General features: G+C 41.4%; 1 protein-coding gene across 1 annotated transcript; it reads right to left on the minus strand.

Moving 5' to 3' along the window:
- Window positions 1-12,418: 12,418 nt before the first annotated feature.
- fzd4 (frizzled class receptor 4) lies at window positions 12,419-18,003 on the minus strand. Its single transcript, XM_020530419.2, has 2 exons — window positions 16,993-18,003; window positions 12,419-16,065 (listed from the first exon to the last, which is right to left on the minus strand). The coding sequence occupies exons 1-2, from the start codon at window positions 17,245-17,247 to the stop codon at window positions 14,734-14,736; spliced, it is 1,587 nt and encodes a 528-aa protein (XP_020386008.1). The 5' UTR covers window positions 17,248-18,003; the 3' UTR covers window positions 12,419-14,733.
- Window positions 18,004-22,518: the final 4,515 nt, after the last annotated feature.

Consider the following 22,518-nt stretch of genomic DNA (forward strand, 5'->3'; position numbering starts at 1 on the left):
GGCCATATGAAAGCTGCAAACTTGCAAGCGATGCAAGAGCAAAACATGCCAGTTCGTCGACAGCCTTTCCGACTGTTTTGGAATGCATGGGTTCTCCCTCTCCATCAAGTGTTGAAGATGCATTGGAATCTGAGATGGACACGGATGTTACTGCCTTGATGCCTTTGCTGCCTGAAGAAGAGAATGAATTTCTCCTGAGACACTCCACGTGCAATAAGCGAGCTTCTGTGTGTTACATGCCACTTGTATCCAAAAGAACTGGAGGAACCTGATCCAGTGCTAAAATGCCCCAGGAAGAGTTACAAAAAAAGAACCACCCTACGTCATCAGAATCAGAGGGGGAGAGATGTAGTGACAGTTCGACAGGTGGACCTTGTAGAATATGAGTTTCTTGATTGGGGCTGGTCCATAACTGGTCCAGTTATGTAGCCTGGCTCACAGATAAAAACAGAAGTGTCAGACATCCTGTTTGCTCTGAGGGCTGGCTGTGACAGAGTTGGATTAGCGTCAAAGACCTTCCACTTGTAAATAAAGGGTGATTTGGTGATGTGATACTGGCTTCTGTGGAGTTATTTCACTGTTTATGTTCTTTTAACATCAATACTATCTCCCTTATTGTTTATAACATTTCCAAGTATTGAGCCATCTGCAAATTTTGCAACTACCCTGTCATTCTCTAATCCAAATTGTTAATTTATTTCAAAACAGAAATGTTCCTAGTGCAGAATCTTGGAGCATTATACTCATTGTATCTCTCACATTTTATAAATATACATATAATATATATATCTATATTATATCTATACGCATTAAATATCTCCCTTCAGACTCAAGAACAACCTAGCACCATAACACTACTTTTTAAACCTTTAGTCAATTTTGTATCTATGCTGTTACTACTTTTTATCATATGGGCTTCAGGTTTTATACAAACTTAACATAATTTAATAAATTGCTTTGGGAGTCCATATATATAATGTAAACTGTATTGACTTCAATCCTTCCTGTTAAATCCTCAAAATCTTAATCAATGTTATAAAACATGATTTGTCCTTTACAAATCCATACTAGTTCTTGAACAAAAACAGAAGTTACTGGAAAGATAAGTAGATGAATAAGAAATGTTTGAAGGGATATAAGCCAAGTGCAGGTGCGTGAGACAAGTTTAGTTTGGAACTATTATCAGTATCGACTGGTTGGACTGAAGGGTCTGTTTCCATGCTGTATGACTCCATGACTATGACTCTACTGGATATTGGGCAAGCAGTCTGATAACTTTGAGAAGGCTAGGTGGATTAGCTGTTGTAAATGTGGGGTTACAGGGCTAGGGTGGGGGGCATCTGAGTGGGATGCTCTTTGGTGAGATGCTCTTTGGCGGGTCAGTGAGTCGAATGGCCTCTCTCTGCAATGTAGGGATTCTATGAGTCTAAGGTTTTGAAAGAGGTGATGGTGAGGTAGAGCTGGGTGTCATCGGTTCATATGTGGAAACCAATACCATTGTATGATGATGTAATCAAGGGGCAGCATTTAGATGAGACATTGTGAGAATTCCAAGGATTGATCCTTGGAGAACACGAAAGGAAAACAGCAAGGACACATGAAGAGCAACCATTGCAGGTGGTTTGTAGGCACTTTGGCTACACCTGGAGAAATAAGAATGAAGCCAGACAAGTGTAGTGCGCTAAACAGCACTAGAGTGACATTAGAGGAGGCTGGTGCAGTAATGTACATCAAAGGCTTCAGACAGGTCAAGAATGATGAAGAGGTATATTTCCTTTCAATTCTGCAAAAAGGTTTATCAAGTATTGCAAATGGTAGCAACTGTAGGGTGATTCAATTGCTCACAGCCCATAGGTTTACAAAAACGAAAATATACCAGAGTTCCTGGTTCTGGATACTAGACACCAACCACTACTGAAAGGTCACATTCATGAGCATCAGGTGAGAAGACTATTCTCTACAATCACACTTGAGACACACTTTCAAAACAAGTTATTTAAAAAGATGATGGAAATGCAATCAGTACGTGTAAAATTGTACCCCATTGAAGGAGTCAAGAGCAGAGAAAATTGCAGCAAGTTGTTTAAAACTAAAAGACAACACAGTTGGAGCTGGAAGAACACAACAGGTCAGGCAGCATCAGAGGAGCAGGAAAGTTGATTCTTCTTCAGAATTTCTAATTTTCTGAAGAAGGGTCCCGACCCGAAACGTCAACTTTCCTGCTCCTCTGATGCTACCTGGCCTGCTGTGTTCCTCCAGCTCCACACTGTGTTATCTCTGACTCCAGCATCTGCAGTTCTTGCCATCTTCTTGTTTAAAGCTGGTCAGAAGGTGGCACCGCAGGTTCACCCATTTGTTTACCCACCCATGAGTGGCCTATAAAATTCAGGCCCAATATTGAGAACAGCATCAGAAAGTTGCCTGAAAGGTGGATTGAATCAAAAATTAGGGAATGGAGTTTGCGGTGGGAGCCAAAGACAATGCTTCAGTCTTTCAACAGTTAACTGGATGAAAGTTCTGCCTCTCTAGTAGTGGATATTGGCTAAGCAATCAGACCGTTTTATTTATGGAACATGGGTGTTGTTTGTTAAGGCAGCATTTATTGTCCATCCATAAGTATCCTTGAGAAAGCAGTGGTAAGTCCTCTTCTTGAACTCTTACAGTCTCTGTGGTGGAGGTACACCCATAGTGCTATTAATAAAGCAGTTCCGGGGTTTTGATCCTAAATCAGTGAAGGAAAGACAATACGGTAGCATAAATGTTGTTTCTAGGACCGCAATCTAATTCTAGAATATTCTAAATGCACACCTCACACCTCACACCCCAAAACCTCCTTCCTCCCACCTGTTTGGCCTAGGCCTGACTCTTCTCCCAGATCTGACTTATATTACAGCACTTGAAACTGATATGGTTTCTTTTTGTTCCATGTCTGTACACAACATGCTGACAAAACCTAGCTGTCAAAATGGATTGTCTCCCAATGGTACCATTAGCTGCCCAAAACCACATGAAGACAAACTCCATTTTATAGGAAATCAAGGAAAACAGGAGTTAAAATTCAATAACTTCTTTTCCTTTTCAGATTTTCGTGTGGGCGACATTGAGATAGTTGTCTGATTCAGGTGGATTCTTCACTAATATGGGCTAATTGAGGTCCAATCACTGAGAGACGGCATCAGGGTGATTCCGAAGGTCTACTGGCCAGAGTGACAATCAGGATCACTCCAACAAGTGACACCTCCCAGTCAACCAGTAGGAGCCTCTTTTTATTGGGGCCCTGATGAGCAAAAAAGTTCCTCCAAGCTGCTTTCCCACCTGAAAAATCCTCTAAATCCACTTCCTCCATTCCACCAATGTCCACCATTACGGTGATGCTTATGATTATGTTTGTGGTTCACTAGAACCATAAATAGAACATGAGGTAAATGGAGGGTAAACTTGAACAGGGAATAATTTATTGTGCGTCCTCACAGGTCCACAGTTGGTTTTAGACTGCCTCCCCTACCTCCCGCCTCCGGGTCACCTTAAAGGGTGTTCTCTTAAAGGGCAATAAATGTGACGTTGCTATTTTCTCCTCCCAAGGTATGGGCAACCCTGCCTTGGAGATACTTGACATGGTTGACACCACTGGTCCCATGTAGACCAGCTCAGTTTTCTGAGAGACCTTCCCACGTTGGTGAGGTGCAATGACCAGCTGGTCCGCATGTCTCCTCCAGACCAGTTCATTCCTAGTCTCTACCGTATATGATAACAGTCCTATTTGAGCCACCACCAGCGCTGGGATCCAATTGTCCCCAGACATATAACTCCAGCCCAACACAATCGCTCCTTTTTGGAATACACCCAAACTTGAGGTTCCCACCCTTCTGACCATCTGTCCATCTTAATTTTGCTCCACCATCTTTCTGGACTCTTCCGGCCACAGTAAGTCAAACATGGTTCTCAGCTGGCGGTTGAACATAAAGGTTGTCATGTGCGTTTTGTTCCTAAACTTGCTGAGGAACTTGTTGAATTACCATCCTAATGAATCTTCCCCTCCTTTAAGGTCTGTTTAAAGTTTGTACAAATCTCTCCGCTTGACCATTTGTTGCAGGGTGATATGGAGCCAACCTCACATGTCTAACTCTGTAATTTTCCAGGTATTCCCTGAACTCTTGTGCCATAAACTGTGGCCCATTGTCATTCACGACTTGTACGGGGTTCACGAACCTAGCAAATATTTCATCCAGTCAGTCCATTGTTGTTTCCACAGATACCGTCTTCATGATCACCAATTGGAGTGGGCATCCATGACCGCAGTAATGTCCATCCCTCTACTGGTCCTGCGAAAATAACGTGAATCCACTGCCATGACGATTGAGGTCATTCCCATGGGTGAACAGACGACAATGGCAGCACCTTCCTTACTAATGTGCAGGATTCACACGATCCTGCTTTCTCCTCAATCTGGGAGACCACTTTCAGTCACCAAAAGTAGCTCCTGGCTATCTCCTTCATTTGTAACATGATGGGGTGCCCTTGGTGCACTTGTTCCAGCACCTTTCCTCTTAATAGGATGGGACAACAGCTCTCATTCTCCACATTAAACACCTGTCTGATACGGACAACTCCCACCTCCTGGACCAGTAATTTTGAATGGTTTCTAATGACATGCCCTTCCTCTCAGAATGAAGTCCACCATTTGGCTCAAGACCACGTCATTCCAGATACTGACTCGCTGACACCAATACCTTGTCTTCCTGGGAAAAGTACATGATCTTCAGGTTCTAGTCAGGAACACTCTTATTTCCTGATCATGATAATCTTGATACAGCATCTGCATTACTGTGCTTCTCCAACCGTCGGTATCCGATTTCACATGAGTAAGTTGACAGGGGCAGGGCCTATCTGTGCAGGTTTGCTGTATATGGCCCAAAATGGAGGTTAACGGCCTGTGGTCTGTCGACAGCATGAAGTGCCTGCCATAAAGGAAATGGATGAACTTCTTAACATCGAACACTATGCCCAAGCCTTCCTTTTCCACTTGGGCATACTTCTCTTCCGCCTTCATCAGTGACCTCAAAGTGAATGTGATAGGCCTTTCCTCTCCATTTAGCAAGATGTGTGACAGTACAGTGCCAACCCCATAAGGTGAGGCGTCACATGCCAATTGCAGTGGCAATGTTGGGTCGAAATGAGCTTTTTATGGGTTGTATCACCTCCTGGTAAACCTCTCACATTTCTGGGTCCATTTGCACAGCCGCCCTTTTCCCAGCAACCGATGCAGGGGCTTTAGCATGGTTGCCAGATCAGACACAAACTTGCCACAGTAATTTAAAAGTCCCAAGAATACTCTCAGTTGAGACACATCCTCTGGTCTAGGAGCTTTCCTGATAGCCTCAATCTTTTTGGGCACCTTGTATTGTCCTTTGCCATCAACTCCAATACCCTATTCTATGAAGTCTTTAAAAAGGCTCGCATTTCTCCCTTTTCACTTGTAGGCCATGCTTCTGGAACTTTTTTAGAGTTCTGTCTGTTTTTCAAATGCTCCTCTTTGGAGGATCCAGTAATCAAAATAGTGTTCAGGTAACACTGGATACCTGGAAATCAACTCAAAATTTGGCCCATGGCCCTCAGGAATAAGGCTGACACTGATAAGTTTCCAAAAGGAAGTTGCTAGTAATGGAACAGTCTCCTGTGTGTTACTATTGTCGCTGGTGGCTGAGACACCTTTGTGACCCCCATCCGCAAGTAGGCCTGTGACAGATCCATTTTTGAGTATTTCTTTCCCTCAGCCATTCCAGTGAATAGATATTCTATGAGTGGAAGTGGGTATCAACCTGCACATAGGCCTGGGCTGACTGTGACCTTAAACTCACCCAAAAACCTCATCACACCATCTGTGTTTAAGACAAGGACGATTGGAGTGGCCCACTCCCAGGTTTGCCAGCCATTCCAGTTCTGCCTCCACTTTAGGCCGGATGGCATATGGTACTGGACGTGTCTTCAGACTCCCTGGAAGAGCCTCCCACTTCCACTGAAGTTTCATTTCTGCTCCTTTCATTGTCTCCAGGGTTCCTTTGAAGACATCCTTATATCTGTCTACAATCTCTTGCAAACTCATTTCTGAGTTTACCAGCCCATTAACCACACCCAATTTAACTTTAATTTCTGTAACCAGGAACATTTGAATAATGCAGGGTACTCACCTTTCACTATGTACAGAGGCAGTTCAGCACAGTGGTTCCTTAGCTGTACTTTCACCAGAAAATTGCCCTTCATTGGCATTACTTGTTTCGTGTATGTCCGTAGAGTAATCTAGGCAGGCCTCAATGGCAGTACCTTTATCTTTTCCCGATATATTAATTCAGAAATTCGAGACACTGCTGCACCTGTATCCACTTCCATCTTTATTCTCTTTCTCTTTAATTTGGGAAGAATCCAGAAACGATTAGCTTCATCCCGTACTTACAGAATATTTCATTAAAACTCTTCTTCCGCAGACCCAGCTGACTTCTGGTCTACTCCCTGGCTGGCAATATGTACCTTATGCCTTGTACTCTGAATTGTCTCCTTTAGATGTCTCTTCTCTTGCTTCAGTTATACCCGGCGATATGGCCCACTGGCTTATTCCTGCAGCTCTGGGCTTCTCAAGTCTAACACATTGACTCTTTGCGGCCACTCTTGCCAAATCGGTGGCATTCTATGGTTAGTACCACAGTCTGCTAAATATCCACTACTTGATGCAACTGGGTGTTGTCACTCAACTGTATTACTTCAATGGCTGCCACTGCCATCAAGGTAGCAATTCTGAAAGCTGCCTTGAAGTCCAGGTCTCATTGTTAGTAGGTCCTGTTGAATGGCTTCATGTCAGAGGCATAAATCAAACTGTCCCACAAGGCATCTTGGAGAAACTCTCTGAATTCGCAATATTCTAATAACATCTTTAAGATGGCCACAAATTGGCAATGAACTCTCCTTCATGCTGTTCCAGTTATTATGTTCGTAGTACACTAAAACCATAACAGAACACAAGGTAGACAGGGGGTAAACTTGAACATAGAATACTTTATTTTGCATCTTCTCATCTCCACAGTTAGGTTTAGACTGCCTCTCTCAGCTCCTGCCTCTGGGTCACCTGACTCACTCTCTTAAAGGGACAGCACACACCCAACTACATACATAACAATGGTCATACTATGTTTACCTGATGTCACATGTTTCTCCTTTCAGGTAGGTAACTGACTGTCCAGATGATAGTGAGACCTGGTTTTTAAATTAGCTGGGCCTCCCATAGAGACACGTAGGCAATGAGTGATGCTGCTATCTGCACAGAACTTCAAAGTCACAAAAATTAAGTGTCAGCAAACACAGGACTAGATACACTTTGATTGTATATTTCATTTAAAGGATCATTTGAACTTCAGCTGTATTTCTTTACAATGATAATAAAACAAGCTTCAAATATTCTATATTAATTACATATATCTTTCATTCAATGTAATTACGTTATAGCAAGTAACTACAGGTTGACCTGAGTGAACAAAAAGTGTCATGAGCCTATTGAATATTCACCAATTGACTACAGTGTGCTTACCACAAACTCACCTTGAACATACTCACAATATTGGTATTAAATAGTGGAGTGGAGTGGCTATAAAAGAGAACTTCTGGAGTAATCTAGAATCCAAGAAAAAATATTTTGAAAAGAGACAGGGACTCAAAGGTTGTGAGCATAATAATGGTTGGTTATGGAAAACACATCTCAGAAATTGTTTTGTGATAATGGAAATGTCAATTATGAGATGCTTCTCATAGCTAAATAGGTGTCGTGTATGGTACATTATGGAGTTCAAAAACAATATGTTGTCTGTGGTGCTGTCTAATCTCGCACTTCAGACCTGGAAGTTGAAAGGTCTGAATTTTTCAAGCTTTCTGGCAGAGGAAGATGGCAAAGGCAGGAAAAGCTCTCAAACTTTATACCTTTCTGCCCTCATGCAGAAGTGCAACTTGTCCATTCACATATTTCATGCAAAATGATGTTCAATTATACTATATATTTTTTTCTTACTGGATATGGAATTAAACTTCCTAAATTTACTTTTGATACTTAGGTAAAGAAATTGGATACATTAGCTCCTGTTTATGGGGTGCTTCAAGTCCCCTCACACATTTAAAATGACTTTTGTGTTACACCTTAGGGGTCACATATATCAAATGCTATATGTTTGCGTGCTGTGAATATCAATCACAGATCTACAGAGCAGGCAAATCATAATATCAATTAATATATAACACTGACTTGACACCAGCAGTACTATTTTGGAAATCAATACTTCAGCCAACTTCATGTCATAACCTTATAGAGCTAAACACATGTTCAGTAGAGATAGAATCCCATGGACACAATATAAAGGGATCATCAACTAATTACACTTTAGCTGTTTAGTGATTCTTATGGCTGTTGCTCCAACTCTGCAAGTTTTGATACTTTCTATAATTGTCGGAAGCTGAAAAAGTCAACAGGGAGTGGTATGATAATGCTGATGGACATTTTGTTGACTTCAGGTTTTCTGCCCTTGTTATCTGATGGTGGTGTACCATTGGACATTCCCCTTGGAATATAGCAAGGATTGAGAATGAGGAAAGCAGGACAGGCTGCTGGATACAGCAAGAGGAGGAAAAGGAGAATGAGAGTCCATATTCGCCTAGGGTGGTTAGGGTGCAATTCTCCTACCTGAACCTCAGCAATGAACGATATCTGAGCTTCAGTAAGGACCTCCTCACTATAATCTGTTACCTGCTGCAGCCATAACTGCAATGTCAGAGACAGACAGGAACTGCAACGCCTGTGGCTGTGCAGGACTTTGGAGCACTGAATGTTCTGTGTCTGGATACTTGCAGATTAGAATTCCAGGTATTTGCAAGATTGCAGTTTTCTGCCCACTGTAATCTGCGAACAGTCACTGAAATTCACTATTCTCTTTGCCAAAGTCAGGCAAATGGAATAAGCACATAGATTTGTGATGTTTGCAGGTTTCCCCATGGTACAGAATGCCATCGCTTGCACGTTACATGCAAGAGACAGGGTTCTATACCATGGGGAAACCTGAAAACAGACCGGAACCCAGAAGGATTCCATTACCTCAATGTCAAGTTACTATGTAGCTATAGACAGTTACTGGCATGCTAAAGCAATGCATCTGCTTCATGGATCTTTCTAGAGGAGCCTTACAGTACACAGCAGAATAACTGTGAAGATTTGTAGTTGCCTGTTTCATGCTAAACTACTTCAGCAGCTTACCAGCATCTATACAGTAGATGGGCATAGCAGCAGCATGATGGGAAGCAGAGAAGGAGGCAAAACATGCAGTCACTTTCTTCCAGCTCTGTCTAGGAAGAACTAACTTGATGCAATACAAGTGATCACAACTCCAGTTTCCTCTTTGCCAATGGGTCCCACACCTTAACTGTCCACTGTTACTGAACACTGTCTGCTTTGCCACAAGACAAAAATAAAGTGTGTCATATAGAAAATATTCCAAAACAGGTTTATAAGTGAAATAATTCCACAATTCCACACATTTGACAACTAATCACCCATGTGCAGTGCCTTTGAGCATGTCCCCTGTGGACCAATCACTGTCCTTCTGCTCCTACACGCTGCTATCTTGGTAGTGGAAGGCTGCTGGCATTCAATGGAGGAAACTGTAGATGACTTTGGAGGATGTACTCAAACAGATCTGAGCCTGGAAAGCCTGGACTTTGGCCTGCACCATTTTGGCATGTGTGGCACCACTGGATGGCCAAAAAGAAAAGCAGAAGGACACTGGAGGATGAATAATATCGTCCTGAAAGACAATAGGTCTGTACTCCAGGGAGCCATTGCCACTCCTACAGGGTGGCACTTTAGTGTCCTTAGTAATCTATTGAGGAAAGACTGCTGAATTGCACACTGTTACCCACAGCCAGAATAGCAGCAGTCTATCATTGAATGACAACTGTTGGAGCTTCTACTGCAGCACTCAAACTTTAGATAGCCGCTGCATATGTTACCTTGGAAAGTACAACATTGATACTGTGTCATTGCTGAGTTCATAAGTGTGCATGGAGCTGGTCACCACTTCCATTTTGTAAAGGATGGATTCTAAGCTTTGCAAAAAGCCCAATGGGAAATTTAAGCCGGCTCCACCATGCTCCTAAATCTTGACCACAGACAAGTTTTAATTGGCGTATTCATCAACATTCTTCCATAGCCTGCACATTCAAAATCCTCATGTACATCCTCAACAGCAAAATCATATCTTTCCTCACTACTCTGGCTGCAGTTCACTCATGTCTAGTGCCTCACCATGCACAGAACCTGTGTCTGATCAATCCTCAAAACCATCTGCAGCATAGTATTGAAGCTGGTTGCTGTGCCGATGAGATCAAGTGGCAGGACTGTATCTTCAACATCAATCTCCTCTTCGTGTTCGTCTGCCCAGCCAAGTTGCACTTCTTTGTCCTCTGAAAGAAAAGGCACAAATATACTATAAGGTCATCAGGGTAGTTTGTGGATGTAGGAGTATGGTGGTGGATGGAAAGTAGTGAATGTATCCCTCGCAATTTAAAACTTCCAAATTAGAAGGGAATGTGGAATAAGGGTTAAATGGGATGTGAGAAGGTGCAGGTATGTCATTATCTTCAATGGTTTCATCTACCATTTCGCATAAACTCAGAAAGAGCATACCAATAATAAATGTATGTCTCTCCTCCCTGAGATTGAGGATATGAAGCCATATCCATACCCACTTTTTTTAATTTCTGCTGGCTATTAGTCACCTATTAGTCTGTTTGTCTGTAAACAATATATCCGAAGATTTAATGGATAGATTTCAAGAAGACTTAGTAAATAGATTGGGCCTGATCCATGAAAGAATTATTTCATTTTTAGTGAAGATTCAGATCCAGATTCTGCATTTTTCTTTTAAAATGAATCCATTATTGTTTGCTTACAGGACAAATACTTTTCTTGATGTTATGTGAGGTTTTATTTAAATGGTTATTGATTATTTTAGAACATTAAGGATTATCTCAGCTGTTGTTGTGCAATTTCTCAAAATCTGAGCAGAGTTTTCAGAGCAGACTGTTGGATGTAGATGGCCCAGAGCCTCAATTAGGTTGAAGCTCTTAATAAGAAAAATATACTTTTAACTTTTTGTTTCCAGAGCATTAACTGGGCAAGGAAAGCATCAAGTAAGAGTTGCATAATTGTAAAAACAATGAGCTAACAGTGGGGTGGACGTTATGCATCTTACTCAATGTCCTCTTGTATGATCCTGTTGCCTCTGGCTGTATCTAACCTTATCCTGAAAAAATGAAGGAAGTGTATGAGTGAATGTTATACAAACTGTTTGTTCCTGTTGTAATGTTTGAATAGCTAGCAGTGTGTAAAACATGATATGTGGTTATCAGGCATGCAGCAATGATACCTGTAAGGGTGAGGTGAAGCATATGAATGAAGCCTGATTGATATAAATTATTGAAAATCATGTGATGACAACGTGATGATTTAAGCAGCGATCCAAGTCAGTGCTATATTTCATAGGAAATTACATTTTAAGATGTATTCACTGACCTTGACCACTAGTGTTATGATCCTTAAACTTCTTGTGGGACCTCATCTAAGACATCCAGACTTGGCTCTTGGCTATCTGCACACATTGCCTTTCGGCCATCATCACACAACATGAAACAGACCTTTGGGTCCCACTCATCCATGTGAACTAAGTTTCCAAAACTAGACCAGTCCCACTTGTCTGTGTTTGGCTCATATTCCTCTCAACTTTTCCTATTCATGTAGCTGTCCAAATGTCTTTTAAATGTTGTAACTGTACCTGCATCCATTTCTTCCTTTGGCAGTTAATTCCACATAGAAACCACCCTGTGTTAAAAAGTTGCCCCTCAGGTCCCTTTTAAATCTTTCTCCTCTTGCCTTAAAAATATGTAGGCATGTGTCTGGAAGATCTCTTTCCCTCTGCAACCATCTCCCTCCCTTTGCATCTCCTCCACCAAAGACCTTCAGCTCGATGTGAGTAAACCTTGGAGCTTATTCTCAATCCTGTTGCACTTTTCCTCATCAAGTAATATCCTCTTTAGCCATGACTTCAGCATCTGCTTGAGCCACAACATATCTTCTCTGATTCTAAGATTTAGGGGATGCAGGCTAATGTTATGTAATGCTGGTCAGTCATTTTATTGGTCTTTTGCAGAAGTGGCAGCCACTGACAAATTAGTTAGTGCTGGGTGAATGCAAAGGTCATGCAGCACAAAATTGCTGTGCGTTTTGCGATCAATAGGCATGGGTGAACTGCACATTGTAATTCTCACATCAATTCTCAGGGTATTTCCACTTTCAGTCCAACAGCACTCCCAGAGAAGTATATGAGACATATTCTTGTCAGAATCTGTCAACATTTTTATTTTAAAATTCACCACTTTTGTACAAATAGGGAACGAGAAATTTAATTTTGTTTTCCTCAGGTACAAATGTATTTAAATAAGACCAGTTTTTTTCTCTTGAAAAGATAAATTAGAAATTTACATCACTTACATTTACAAGTAATAATAATTGGTTTTGACATTTCCTTTGAAAACTGTAGCAAGTCCTTAATGTCTGTTTGTTTTATTCAGGTAATGTGAACCCCCAAAACAATGTGGGATTCATCTGTACTAAATACAGGATGTGCTCAAGGGCGTTTGCAAAACAAACATTGAATAGTTAATAATGGAACACAAACTGGCATTGAATAACAGAATACTCTGTATACCTTCATGAAGAGTAAGAGAATGACTGTAAAACTACAGTCACGCTAATAAGTAACTAAACTTTCTCACTAGCTTTGTTTTCCTACAATGAAGCAGTTTCACTTGTCTATTTGTAATCAGAATTATTGTCCACAGACAAAAATAAACAAATCAAATTTAAAATTGACTGCATAGTCAGTCCACGGAGCTCAATACAACAAATATAATGTAATATTTAGTTTAGGTTGTATCTTCCATGATATTATTTAATAAAGAATAATATCTTGTGATTCCTCAATGGTTTTAAATCTACAGCTATCGACTAAATGTCACCATGGTCAACCTTTCTGAGTACTGAATTTTGCCAGTCACTTGCAAAACATTCCAGTGATTTTCAACATGTCATATTTGAAAGGCTGCTGCGCTATGAAATTTGAATGCTGGGTATTGCAAGTATAACTGTAAGATTGGGAAATATTAAAATAAACAGATGGCAGAATGTTTACAGGGGTTAGAATATGGTTGTGAGTCTGATCCAAAGCAGCAACATACATTAAAATGATTGAAGCCTCTCCATGTACATATTACTTCTCCTCCACCTACCTTCCCCAGCCCCACCCATCCTCTCCCTATTTATTTCAGAGCTCCCTTCCCCCTCCCGCATTTCTGAAGTAGTTCTGGCCCACTGTGCTCCTCCAGCTCCACACTATGTTATCTCTGACTCCAGCATCGGCATTTCCTACTATCTCTGAGTGAGTTACTTCTCCACAACTATTTTGAATAGAAAATACCTACTCTTGGATCGTCTACCCCTTTAGTGAAATGCATACAATTGTATTAAAACAGAAAACGTTGAAAAGACACACTATAAATAGAGACAAATGTTAACATTTCAAGTTAAGGTTAAACCACTGAAGTGTTCTAAGTGTCCTAACTTGCCTTTTATCCTTATAAACGCTGGCTTACCCCTTTCATATTTCTGAAATTTACTATTTTTAGTTTGATCATGCATCTCGAGTAGATGTATGATTTTTAAAAAATTATACAATTGCATAAACTACTGGGTTCTCTTAGTGGATATTTAATTTTAGAGTCTTAAAACTAACAGTGCTGAAAGAATTAGTTATGTTGGATCCCTGGGGAGCCTGTCACAGCTAAACGTAGACAATATATTTTTGCATTGTCCTGAATGAAGCAGCTTGCAGTCAGCCTGCATTTAAGGCACAGAGAATTTCAAGCACCTGACCAACATTTTCTTCACACAGATCAGCTTGTTATGTTTAAAATATTCATGCAGATTAACATATAAAACCAGCAGACACACTTCGATGCTGAAACATTAGCAAATAATAGCCTACTTCAGTTTATCCAAAGATTAGGTATAGTGCACCATGTTGTCTAGATTGTAATGTTGGTTATTGGTTGTGCTTCAACCACACATTCATACCTAGCTCCACATTTCCAGTGTACAAAATTTAATGTCTATATGAGATGGCTGAGTTGTTCTTCAACTAAAATGAAACTAATTTTGTCTCAGATATATCTATTTGGACATTGTAATGCTTATTGAGTATCACGGTTATTTATCCAAAGTTTCATGAAAGAACTACAGTATTACTGTCTTTTCTTTGGCTTACATACACTGCTTTTCCAAAATTACAGCAAGAACTACTAAAATGCAATGCACAAAAATATTAGATTCCACAATCTGCTAATGTGATCATCTTCATAACAGTCACATTCTATTTGATTGTAGACTTACAAAACATTTTTTATTCAATAACGTACATTGGTCTCCAAAAATGTTTAAAATGATTTTCTTCAACACAAAGGCACATTCTCATTTATTTTGAACTTTCTAAAAGTGATTGGTTAGAGCAAATTTCTTTGTGATGCTTTGAAACTCAACTTCTGTAAACAAACAAAAAGCGACACTGTTCTGTGCTTATTCCAATGTATATACATTTATACAACAGTTTCACTGCCTTTTGCTGGTTTAACCCAGCCATCTCCACGTTTATCTCGTTTCGTTCTTCCAGAACTCACAAGTCTGTTTGAACACTTTTGCCAAGTATGTAATGTCTTTGCAGACCAAATCCACATGCCAGAAGTAATGCCCACCAACAAAGACATAAAAATCTTTAGCATTTCCACCGCTGTATTGGAATCATCTGCTGAATACCTAAAAAGGTTCCAGTTTGATATTTCATAAAAATAACAGGCAATGACACAGGTGGCAGGTACTGTATACAGAACCGAAAAGACCCCAATTTTTACCATCAGTCTTTCTAGCTTGTCTGTTTTTGTTCCATCTTTCTGAAGATTAGATCTGATTTTGAACAATGCCACTAGGCCAGCTGCAATGAATAAAGTTCCTATGACTAAGTATGTGAACAAAGGTGCAACCACAAACCCAGTGACTGCATCAATGTTCTGGTTTCCAACATAACACAAACCCGTGAGTTCATCAGCATCTACTAGTCGCATGATCAGTATAACTATGGTCTTCACCGCCGGGATGGCCCATGCTGCAATGTGGAAATAGGAACTATGCATTTCTATGGCTTCATGTCCCCATTTTAGACCAGCGGCTAAGAACCAAGTCAGTGTCAGAATTACCCACCAGATGGAGCTCGCCATCCCAAAAAAGTACATAAGCAAAAAAACAATGGCACATCCCGTATTTTTGAGTCCTTCTTGAATTAACACAGGCTCGGCGGCATCTTCGAAATCACATGATATACGTTCCCTGCCTACTGTAAGCCGCACTATGTAGGCAATACTGTATATATTATAGCACATGCTCAAGAAAATAATCGGTCGCTCAGGGTACGAAAACCGAGAAGAATCGATGACGAATGTCAGAACTGTAAATGCTGTCGACAGAAAACACAGACTGGCCCAAACTGCCATCCAAATATCTGTGAACTCTTTAGCTGATCTACTGAACAAACCGACATCGTAACCACATTTCAGGGCACACGTGAGACTTCTCTTGACCCAAACATAGTTATCCAACTTGCCCCCCATGTTCAGACACTCCTCTTCTGCTGAGATGGGTATTTTGTTGGTGTGATAGGGGACATCCTCGTCCCCGGGCCCTTCCATGCACATGTAGTTGTGGTCGTTTCGCGGTGGGAATTTGCTGCAGTTTAATGTCTCGGGCCAGTAGAAACCGAACTCCTTCAGGACAGGTTCACATCTCCGCTTCACAGACTGGCACATGCTGCCGCACGGGCCGATCGGAATGTCGATTTTCTCCGTGCACATCGGCACATAAACCGAGCATAAAAAAAACTGTGAAGGAAAGCAAAATGATCAATCGAAAGAGTAACACCAAACACGACAAAATTCCACTCCTCCGCGATACATCTTTACAACCTGCTATTAACTGCCATTGTGTACAGTGCGGTTCAGTCTCAATCTCAGGAAGGTGATGTGTTTTTATTCTCAGTTGAATGAACATTTCTCCGATGTTTCAATGAACCGACTGACAGTGAAAACAGTTTAATCACTTACCTGCGGCTGACGGGCCTTTCGTCAAAAACACGGATCAACATTTACAAGTACCTTTCTTCAGAAAAGCGCCAAACAAACTAACATACAATAAATCTAGTAAGGAAAGCAGGAGTGCGTTTTAAACATAAATCATCCTCCGTCCAGACACCAGCCCGTCAAGCGGGCATATAAACTAGTCAGTATCTGAACTTCAGCAGGAAACCATCACATTCTTGCCCAATGCTCTCTTGTTCCAAGGGCTACTTGGCATAAGGGAATGGTTTAATTGCCATCTAAAGATGGAAAAGCGCTGCACACACGAAAGAAATATAGGTTACCTCTTTAAAGCTTTTTTATGTAAAAAAGACGTGCATTTTCACATTTTCATTGTGTTTTAGCTCTTTATCGCATTTCATTATATTACAAAAAAGGTAGTCAACTTTTTTTTTATCAGGCTTGTGTATGTTCTAGACTGCGCCATTTGAAATCAGTTCATATTCCTCTTGCGTCCTACATCAATATATTTTAGTATTTCAGGAAGTTATAGCCACGGTCCAAAGTTAGCAACCCTCATGTTCTAGTACCGTGGAGCTTTCTGGCGGCGATAGCGACAATTTCCCAACTCTCACAGGCTACTAAAGTCAACTCAATAAACGTGCCCGCGCATGGACAACAACAGGGGATCCAAAGCAAACATTTTATAAACTGTAGTCCAATGTTACAAACCTGCAGTTGACTGGAACAGCCATATTGAATCAAAGGTGTAAAAGTTTGTAACTGTAATTCGGCGTCTGTTTGTAACTCGTGACCCACTGGATTGGGCATTTTGGTCACATTGTAGCCAAGACTCTGGCACATTGGGATTTTTATAGGATCACATCTCCGTTCGTCTTCGTCCCCATATCCTTTAACAGCGCCGAACTTGTGCTGGAAGAAAGTTAAGCAAAGCGCCAAGAAATCCAGTGTCGAAAACCAATTCATCTCCTTCAGTGGTCAAGATTTCCTAATTCTGCTGTTGGAAAGCTAGAAAAGCGGAACTGTTAACGTTTACGACGAACGGCGATAGGCTTGCCACAGTTCAGTCGTTCTGAGTCAATTTAATACTTAATCTTGTTTAACGCCATTTCTTGTCGGACAATCGATACAAATGGCGTGAAATCATCTGTTAGCCGCAAACCCCACAACATCAATGGATTGCTGTCCAAAGCATCTGTCTTGCAGCCCCAAAAGATGATACATCTTAGTCCCAACTACCCTGCTGGAGGTGAAAGAAATCTCCTTCTCAGCTTAAAGTGATCGAGAGAGCCGCTGCTCCTGACATCTGCAATCTCCACACATTGCTGTGTTCCCAAAGCAACCGCCAGTGGAAGTCGAGCAGGGAGGCGGCGCTGCCGAGCTCTCTGGGCTGAAACTGAACATTGCTGCAAGCGTCCAGGCCCAATCCGGAGACCGCGCAGTGACCTGGATCCCGCCCCATTTCTCTGGGAGACTGCCTCCCTCCTGACTTGTCAGTTTATTCTGTGCTCTTTAAGTTCTCCAGATCACCAGTGACAGTCTCATGTTGCGGTGTAGAAATAACTTACATATTCGATTTGTGTGCCCCTCGAGATAAGCATAATCACATTCAAATCGCAATGAACATATGCAAAGCAGTCACAAATGTTAGCCAGAGATAGCAAGAACTGCAGACGCTGGAATCAGAGATGACAAAGTGGGGAGCTGGAGGAACACAGCAGGCCAGGCATTATCAGAGGAGCAAGAAAGTTGACGTTTCGGATCGGGACCCTTCTTCAGAAATGGGGAGAGGGTAGGGAGAACTGTTCTTCAGTTCTGAAGAAGGGTCCCGACCCGAAACGTCGACTTTCCTACTCCTCTGCTGCTGCCTGACCTGCTATGTTGCTCTAGCTCCACACTGTTGTCTCTTGTTCACTGGTGTTCTGTTTTAACTCTAACCTTAGGCTCTAATCATAGGGGCAGAAAGCAAAAGCACGGAAGTTATTTTGAACTGAAACAAAAACAAGATTACTGGAGAAACTCAACAAATCTGACAGCATCAGTGCAGAAAAAGCAAAGTTCACGTTTCCAATGGTCACTGGACTCGAAACTACTTTTCTCTCTCCACAGCCATTGCCAGACCTGCTGAGTTTCTCCAGCGTTTCTGTTTTTGTTTCAGATCTCCAGCATCTGCAGCTCTTTGTCTTAATATATTGTACAGAATACTTGTTTGATCTCAATTGGAATATTGAATCTAGTTTCGAATGCAACACTTGAGGAAGGATGTGAAGGCATCAGACAGGGTGCAGAAAAGATTCACAAGACTGGGCCCAGGATGAAGAACTTCAGTTACAGAGTCAAATTGGAAAAGTTGGGACTCATTTCCTTGGAGAAGGGAAGATGGAGAGGAGCCGATAGAGGTATTCAAAATCATGAAGGGTGTGGACAAAGTGGATAAAAACTGCTGTCACTCATGAAAGAATCAAGATTGAGAATTAAGGTCAATGGGAAAGGAGCAATGGAGACACAAGAAGCTTTTTCACACAGGGAGTGGTTATGATCTGGAATGCACTGTCTGGAAGTATGATGGAGGTAGATTCAATTGAGGCATTCAAGAGGGAATTGTATTACTATGTGAAAAGGATGAGCGTGCAGGGCTACAGGGATTTGGGAGAAATGTCACTGGGGTAAATTATTCATTTTGGGGAGTGGTGGCAGCACAGGTATGATGGATATTTTTAAAATTGACTTGTTTAGACATATTGGTCACACCTTTGAGGGGGTGGGACCTGAAATCAGACCTCCTGATCCGGAGGGAGGGATATTGCCCCACAGGACCTTCCACAACAGACCATAGGTTGTTCATCTGTGCTGCAACAATCTGGTGATTCTGTAAAATCATTGTAATTGTTTGTGCCACAGCATGATGGGGAAGCACTTCTTGCACATATACAAATCTTTACAGTGGCAGGTGTCACATTGTTGCATCTATTGCCCAATCCAGCCTGAAATGTGTGCCTGAAAACCAGTTAAAGAAAACTATTACAGGATAAGAACATAAAATGCCAATGAGAAAGTTGCAGCAGTGCCAGCAATAATAGCTGGTCCATTGATGGTAAATCCAGATATCTTCCAATTAATGTGTCAGCTATAACAACTCATAACGGAATTAATCATATCTGCCAAAGAACTATGCTCAAAGGTTTATTGCTCAGTTAATCGAGTACAATTTATTACCCTACTGATTAAAAAAAAATCATTACCAATGTGGAACTCAAGACCTCGACATGGGATTAAGGATCCCAATACAGTAAGCATCATCTGAGCTCGTTGGGCTGTGAAGGAAGCTGGTCCACAAAGCTTGGAAGGCTCTATAAACCATTGCCCAAAACTTTTTCAAAGTTTGTCCTCTGCCAATACAAGCAAGGAACCTTTACAGTTTGTGGTGTTCCAGGCATTTATTGCCATTATATAAATTTATATATTTATAAATTTATATTTATACACACAATATTGCCATTGTATGTTGGTGGTGGAGTACATGTTTGAGGTAGTGGATGGAATACTATGGAGTGCAGACTGTTTTGTCCTGGATGGCATCAAATTTCTTGAGTATTTTTGGAGCTGCACTCATCTAGGCAAGTATTCTATCTCAGTGCTGGCTTTTCCTTGTAGATGGTGGAAAGACATTGGAAATTTAGGAGGTGAGTCACACACTGCAGAATACCCAGCCTCTGATTTACTTTTGTAGCCAGATCAATCATGTAGATCTGTTTAAGTTACCATTGTAGTGAATGGGAACAACCAGGATTTTAATAGCGGAGATTTGTTCTGACCTTGCTATTGAATCTTAAGCAAAAGTGATTAAATGTTCTCTTGTGACAAAAGGTCTTTAGATGAATATCGCTTGCCACTTACCAGTCGAAATTGGATTGGAGTTATGATTGATATTAGACACAGTCATCAAGAAACATCCCTACATCCAGTTACAAGTGGGTAAGTTCATTAATAAAGCAGGTGAAGATGGTTGGGCTGAGAACGCACCTTTGAGGACCTCTTGTAGAACTATCCTGGAATTGACATGAATGTCCTCCTACAACCACAACCATGTGCCTTTATGTTAGGTATGATTCCATCCTTGATTACCATCTACAGTCATGCAACAGTGCTTCTTCCAAGTGGCATGCAAATTTGTGAAATAATGTGAAGACTGAGAAGCATTGCTCATTGACTGAAGGAGAATACTAAACTATATTTGGCAGATTTTTTTTGTCCATATTTGATTTGATGACATGTCAGTTCAAGTAATCCAAGAGTCAACACTGAATTTTCCTGGGCCACCTCTTCCTGACTATTCTACCACCAGCAGTGCACTGTTCTGCCACAAGACATACCTGGGATGGTGATGAAGGATTCTGGGACATTTGATGAGAGGTATGAATCCATGAGTATAACTGTGTCAGGTTGTTGTTTGCCTCATCTGAGAGACAGCTCTCCCAATCTCAACACAAGTGCCTAGAAGTATGCAAGGAAAAGTTTGCAGTGTTGCCCTGACTGAGGCCAAGACCACCATGGGTTGGTTCATTAGGGTTTATTTAACTTTTTTTTGTAGTATATTGATAAACTGACTTTTATATAAATGATTTAAATGTGAATATAGAAGATATGGTTGGTAAGTTTGTAGATGATACCAAAATAGGTAGCGTTAGTGGACAGTGAAGAAAATTATCTCAGAAAAAACAGGACCTTGATCATGTGGCCAATGGGCCAGGAGTGGCAGAGAGTGGCAGTTTAATTTAGATACCCCTTACACACACACACCCCCAGATAAGCTGGTTTTGAATGATTAGCATTTTGGTAAGGCAAACCACGACCGTACTTAAAGCAGTTAATTGTACCCTGGGGAGTGTTGCTGAGCAAAGAGACCTAGGAGTGTAGGTGCATTATTCCTTGAAAGTGGAATCTTTAAAATTAGACAAGGTCATGAAGAGGCATTTGGCACATTGCCTTCGTTAGTCAGAACGTGGAGTATAGGGGTTGGGATGTCATGTTGCGAATGCATAGGATATTGGTGAGGCCACTTTTAGAATACGACATACAATTCTGGCCACCCTTCTATTGGAAGGAAGCTGTAAAACTTGAGAGGTTGCAGAAAGGATTTGCAAGGATGATGCCAGGTCTGGAGGGTTTGAGTTGTAGGCAGAGGCTGGATAGGCTGGGCCATTTTCCCTGGAGCGTCAGAGGCTGAGGAGACACCTTATGGAGGTTTATAAAATCATGAGGGGCAGTTGTTGAGAAATCCACCAGCAGTTTGGGAGAGTCCAAAACTAGAGGGCATAGGTTTTGTGTGAGAGGAGAAAGATTTAAAAAGTAGCTGAGGGGCAAAATTTTCTCACAGAGGATGGTACGTGTATGGAATGAGCTGCTAGAAGAAGTGAGGGAGATGGGTATAATTACAACATTTGAAAGGCATCGGGATAGGTATATGAATAGGAAGGGTTTAGCGGGATATGGATCAAATCCTGGAAAATAGGATTCGGTCAGATTGGGATGTCTAATTGGTGTAGACGAGTAGGACCGAAGGGCCTGTTTCCATGTTGTATGAATCTATTACTAGTTTGTTGGGCTATTTCTGAAGGCATTTGAATCAACTACTTTGCTGATGTCTGAAGTCATATATAGGCCAGATCAGGTAAGATAAATTTTTGTAAGAATCAAGACTTTGGAACATTTCTATAAATTTTTGAACAACTATCCCTGTAACATAAACTATGTCTTGGAAAGTTCCTTGGGATTGAACCTTCTCCAATTTGGTCAGTCACAAGCCTAATATTTTAGTGGGACTCGCTGAGGACAGCCCTAAAGATTTTCCACTGTGCCCCTAAGATCTCCTGCCTTGAATGAGTTTAAGTTGAGCAGTTGCCTGAGAAGTCTGCTGTCAGGCATGCAAATGACTTCCTCCACCCCTTACACATACAGACACAGCAAGAACTGCAGATGCTGGAGTCAGAGATAACACAGTGTGGAGCTGGAGGACCCTTCTTCAGAATCAGAAATTCTGAAGAAGGGTGGGTCTCGACCCGAAACGTCAACTTTCCTGCTCCTCTGATGCTGCCGGTCCTGCTGTATTCCTCCAGTTCTACACCGTGTTATCTCACACAGCAGCAGAGCTGGTTTTCAGTGATTAGCACCTTGGTGCTTGGCAGGTTGATTTAGGAGAGAATGCTGCTGCTGGACCACATTTCTTACCAATAGATT

The sequence above is a fragment of the Rhincodon typus genome, chromosome 6 (genome assembly GCF_021869965.1).
Source record: "Rhincodon typus isolate 14 chromosome 6, sRhiTyp1.1, whole genome shotgun sequence".
Taxonomy (NCBI): domain Eukaryota; kingdom Metazoa; phylum Chordata; class Chondrichthyes; order Orectolobiformes; family Rhincodontidae; genus Rhincodon; species Rhincodon typus.

What these genes read in the sequence shown, in the direction of transcription:
- fzd4 (XM_020530419.2), bottom strand. Translation starts at nt 17,247, where the DNA reads ATGAATTGGTTTTCGACACTGGATTTCTTGGCGCTTTGCTTAACTTTC. An exon ending in GCTGTTCCAGTCAACTGCAG is followed by an intron (nt 16,066 to 16,992) that starts GTTTGTAACATT and finishes TTTCCTTCACAG; the next exon opens with TTTTTTTTATGCTCGGTTTA.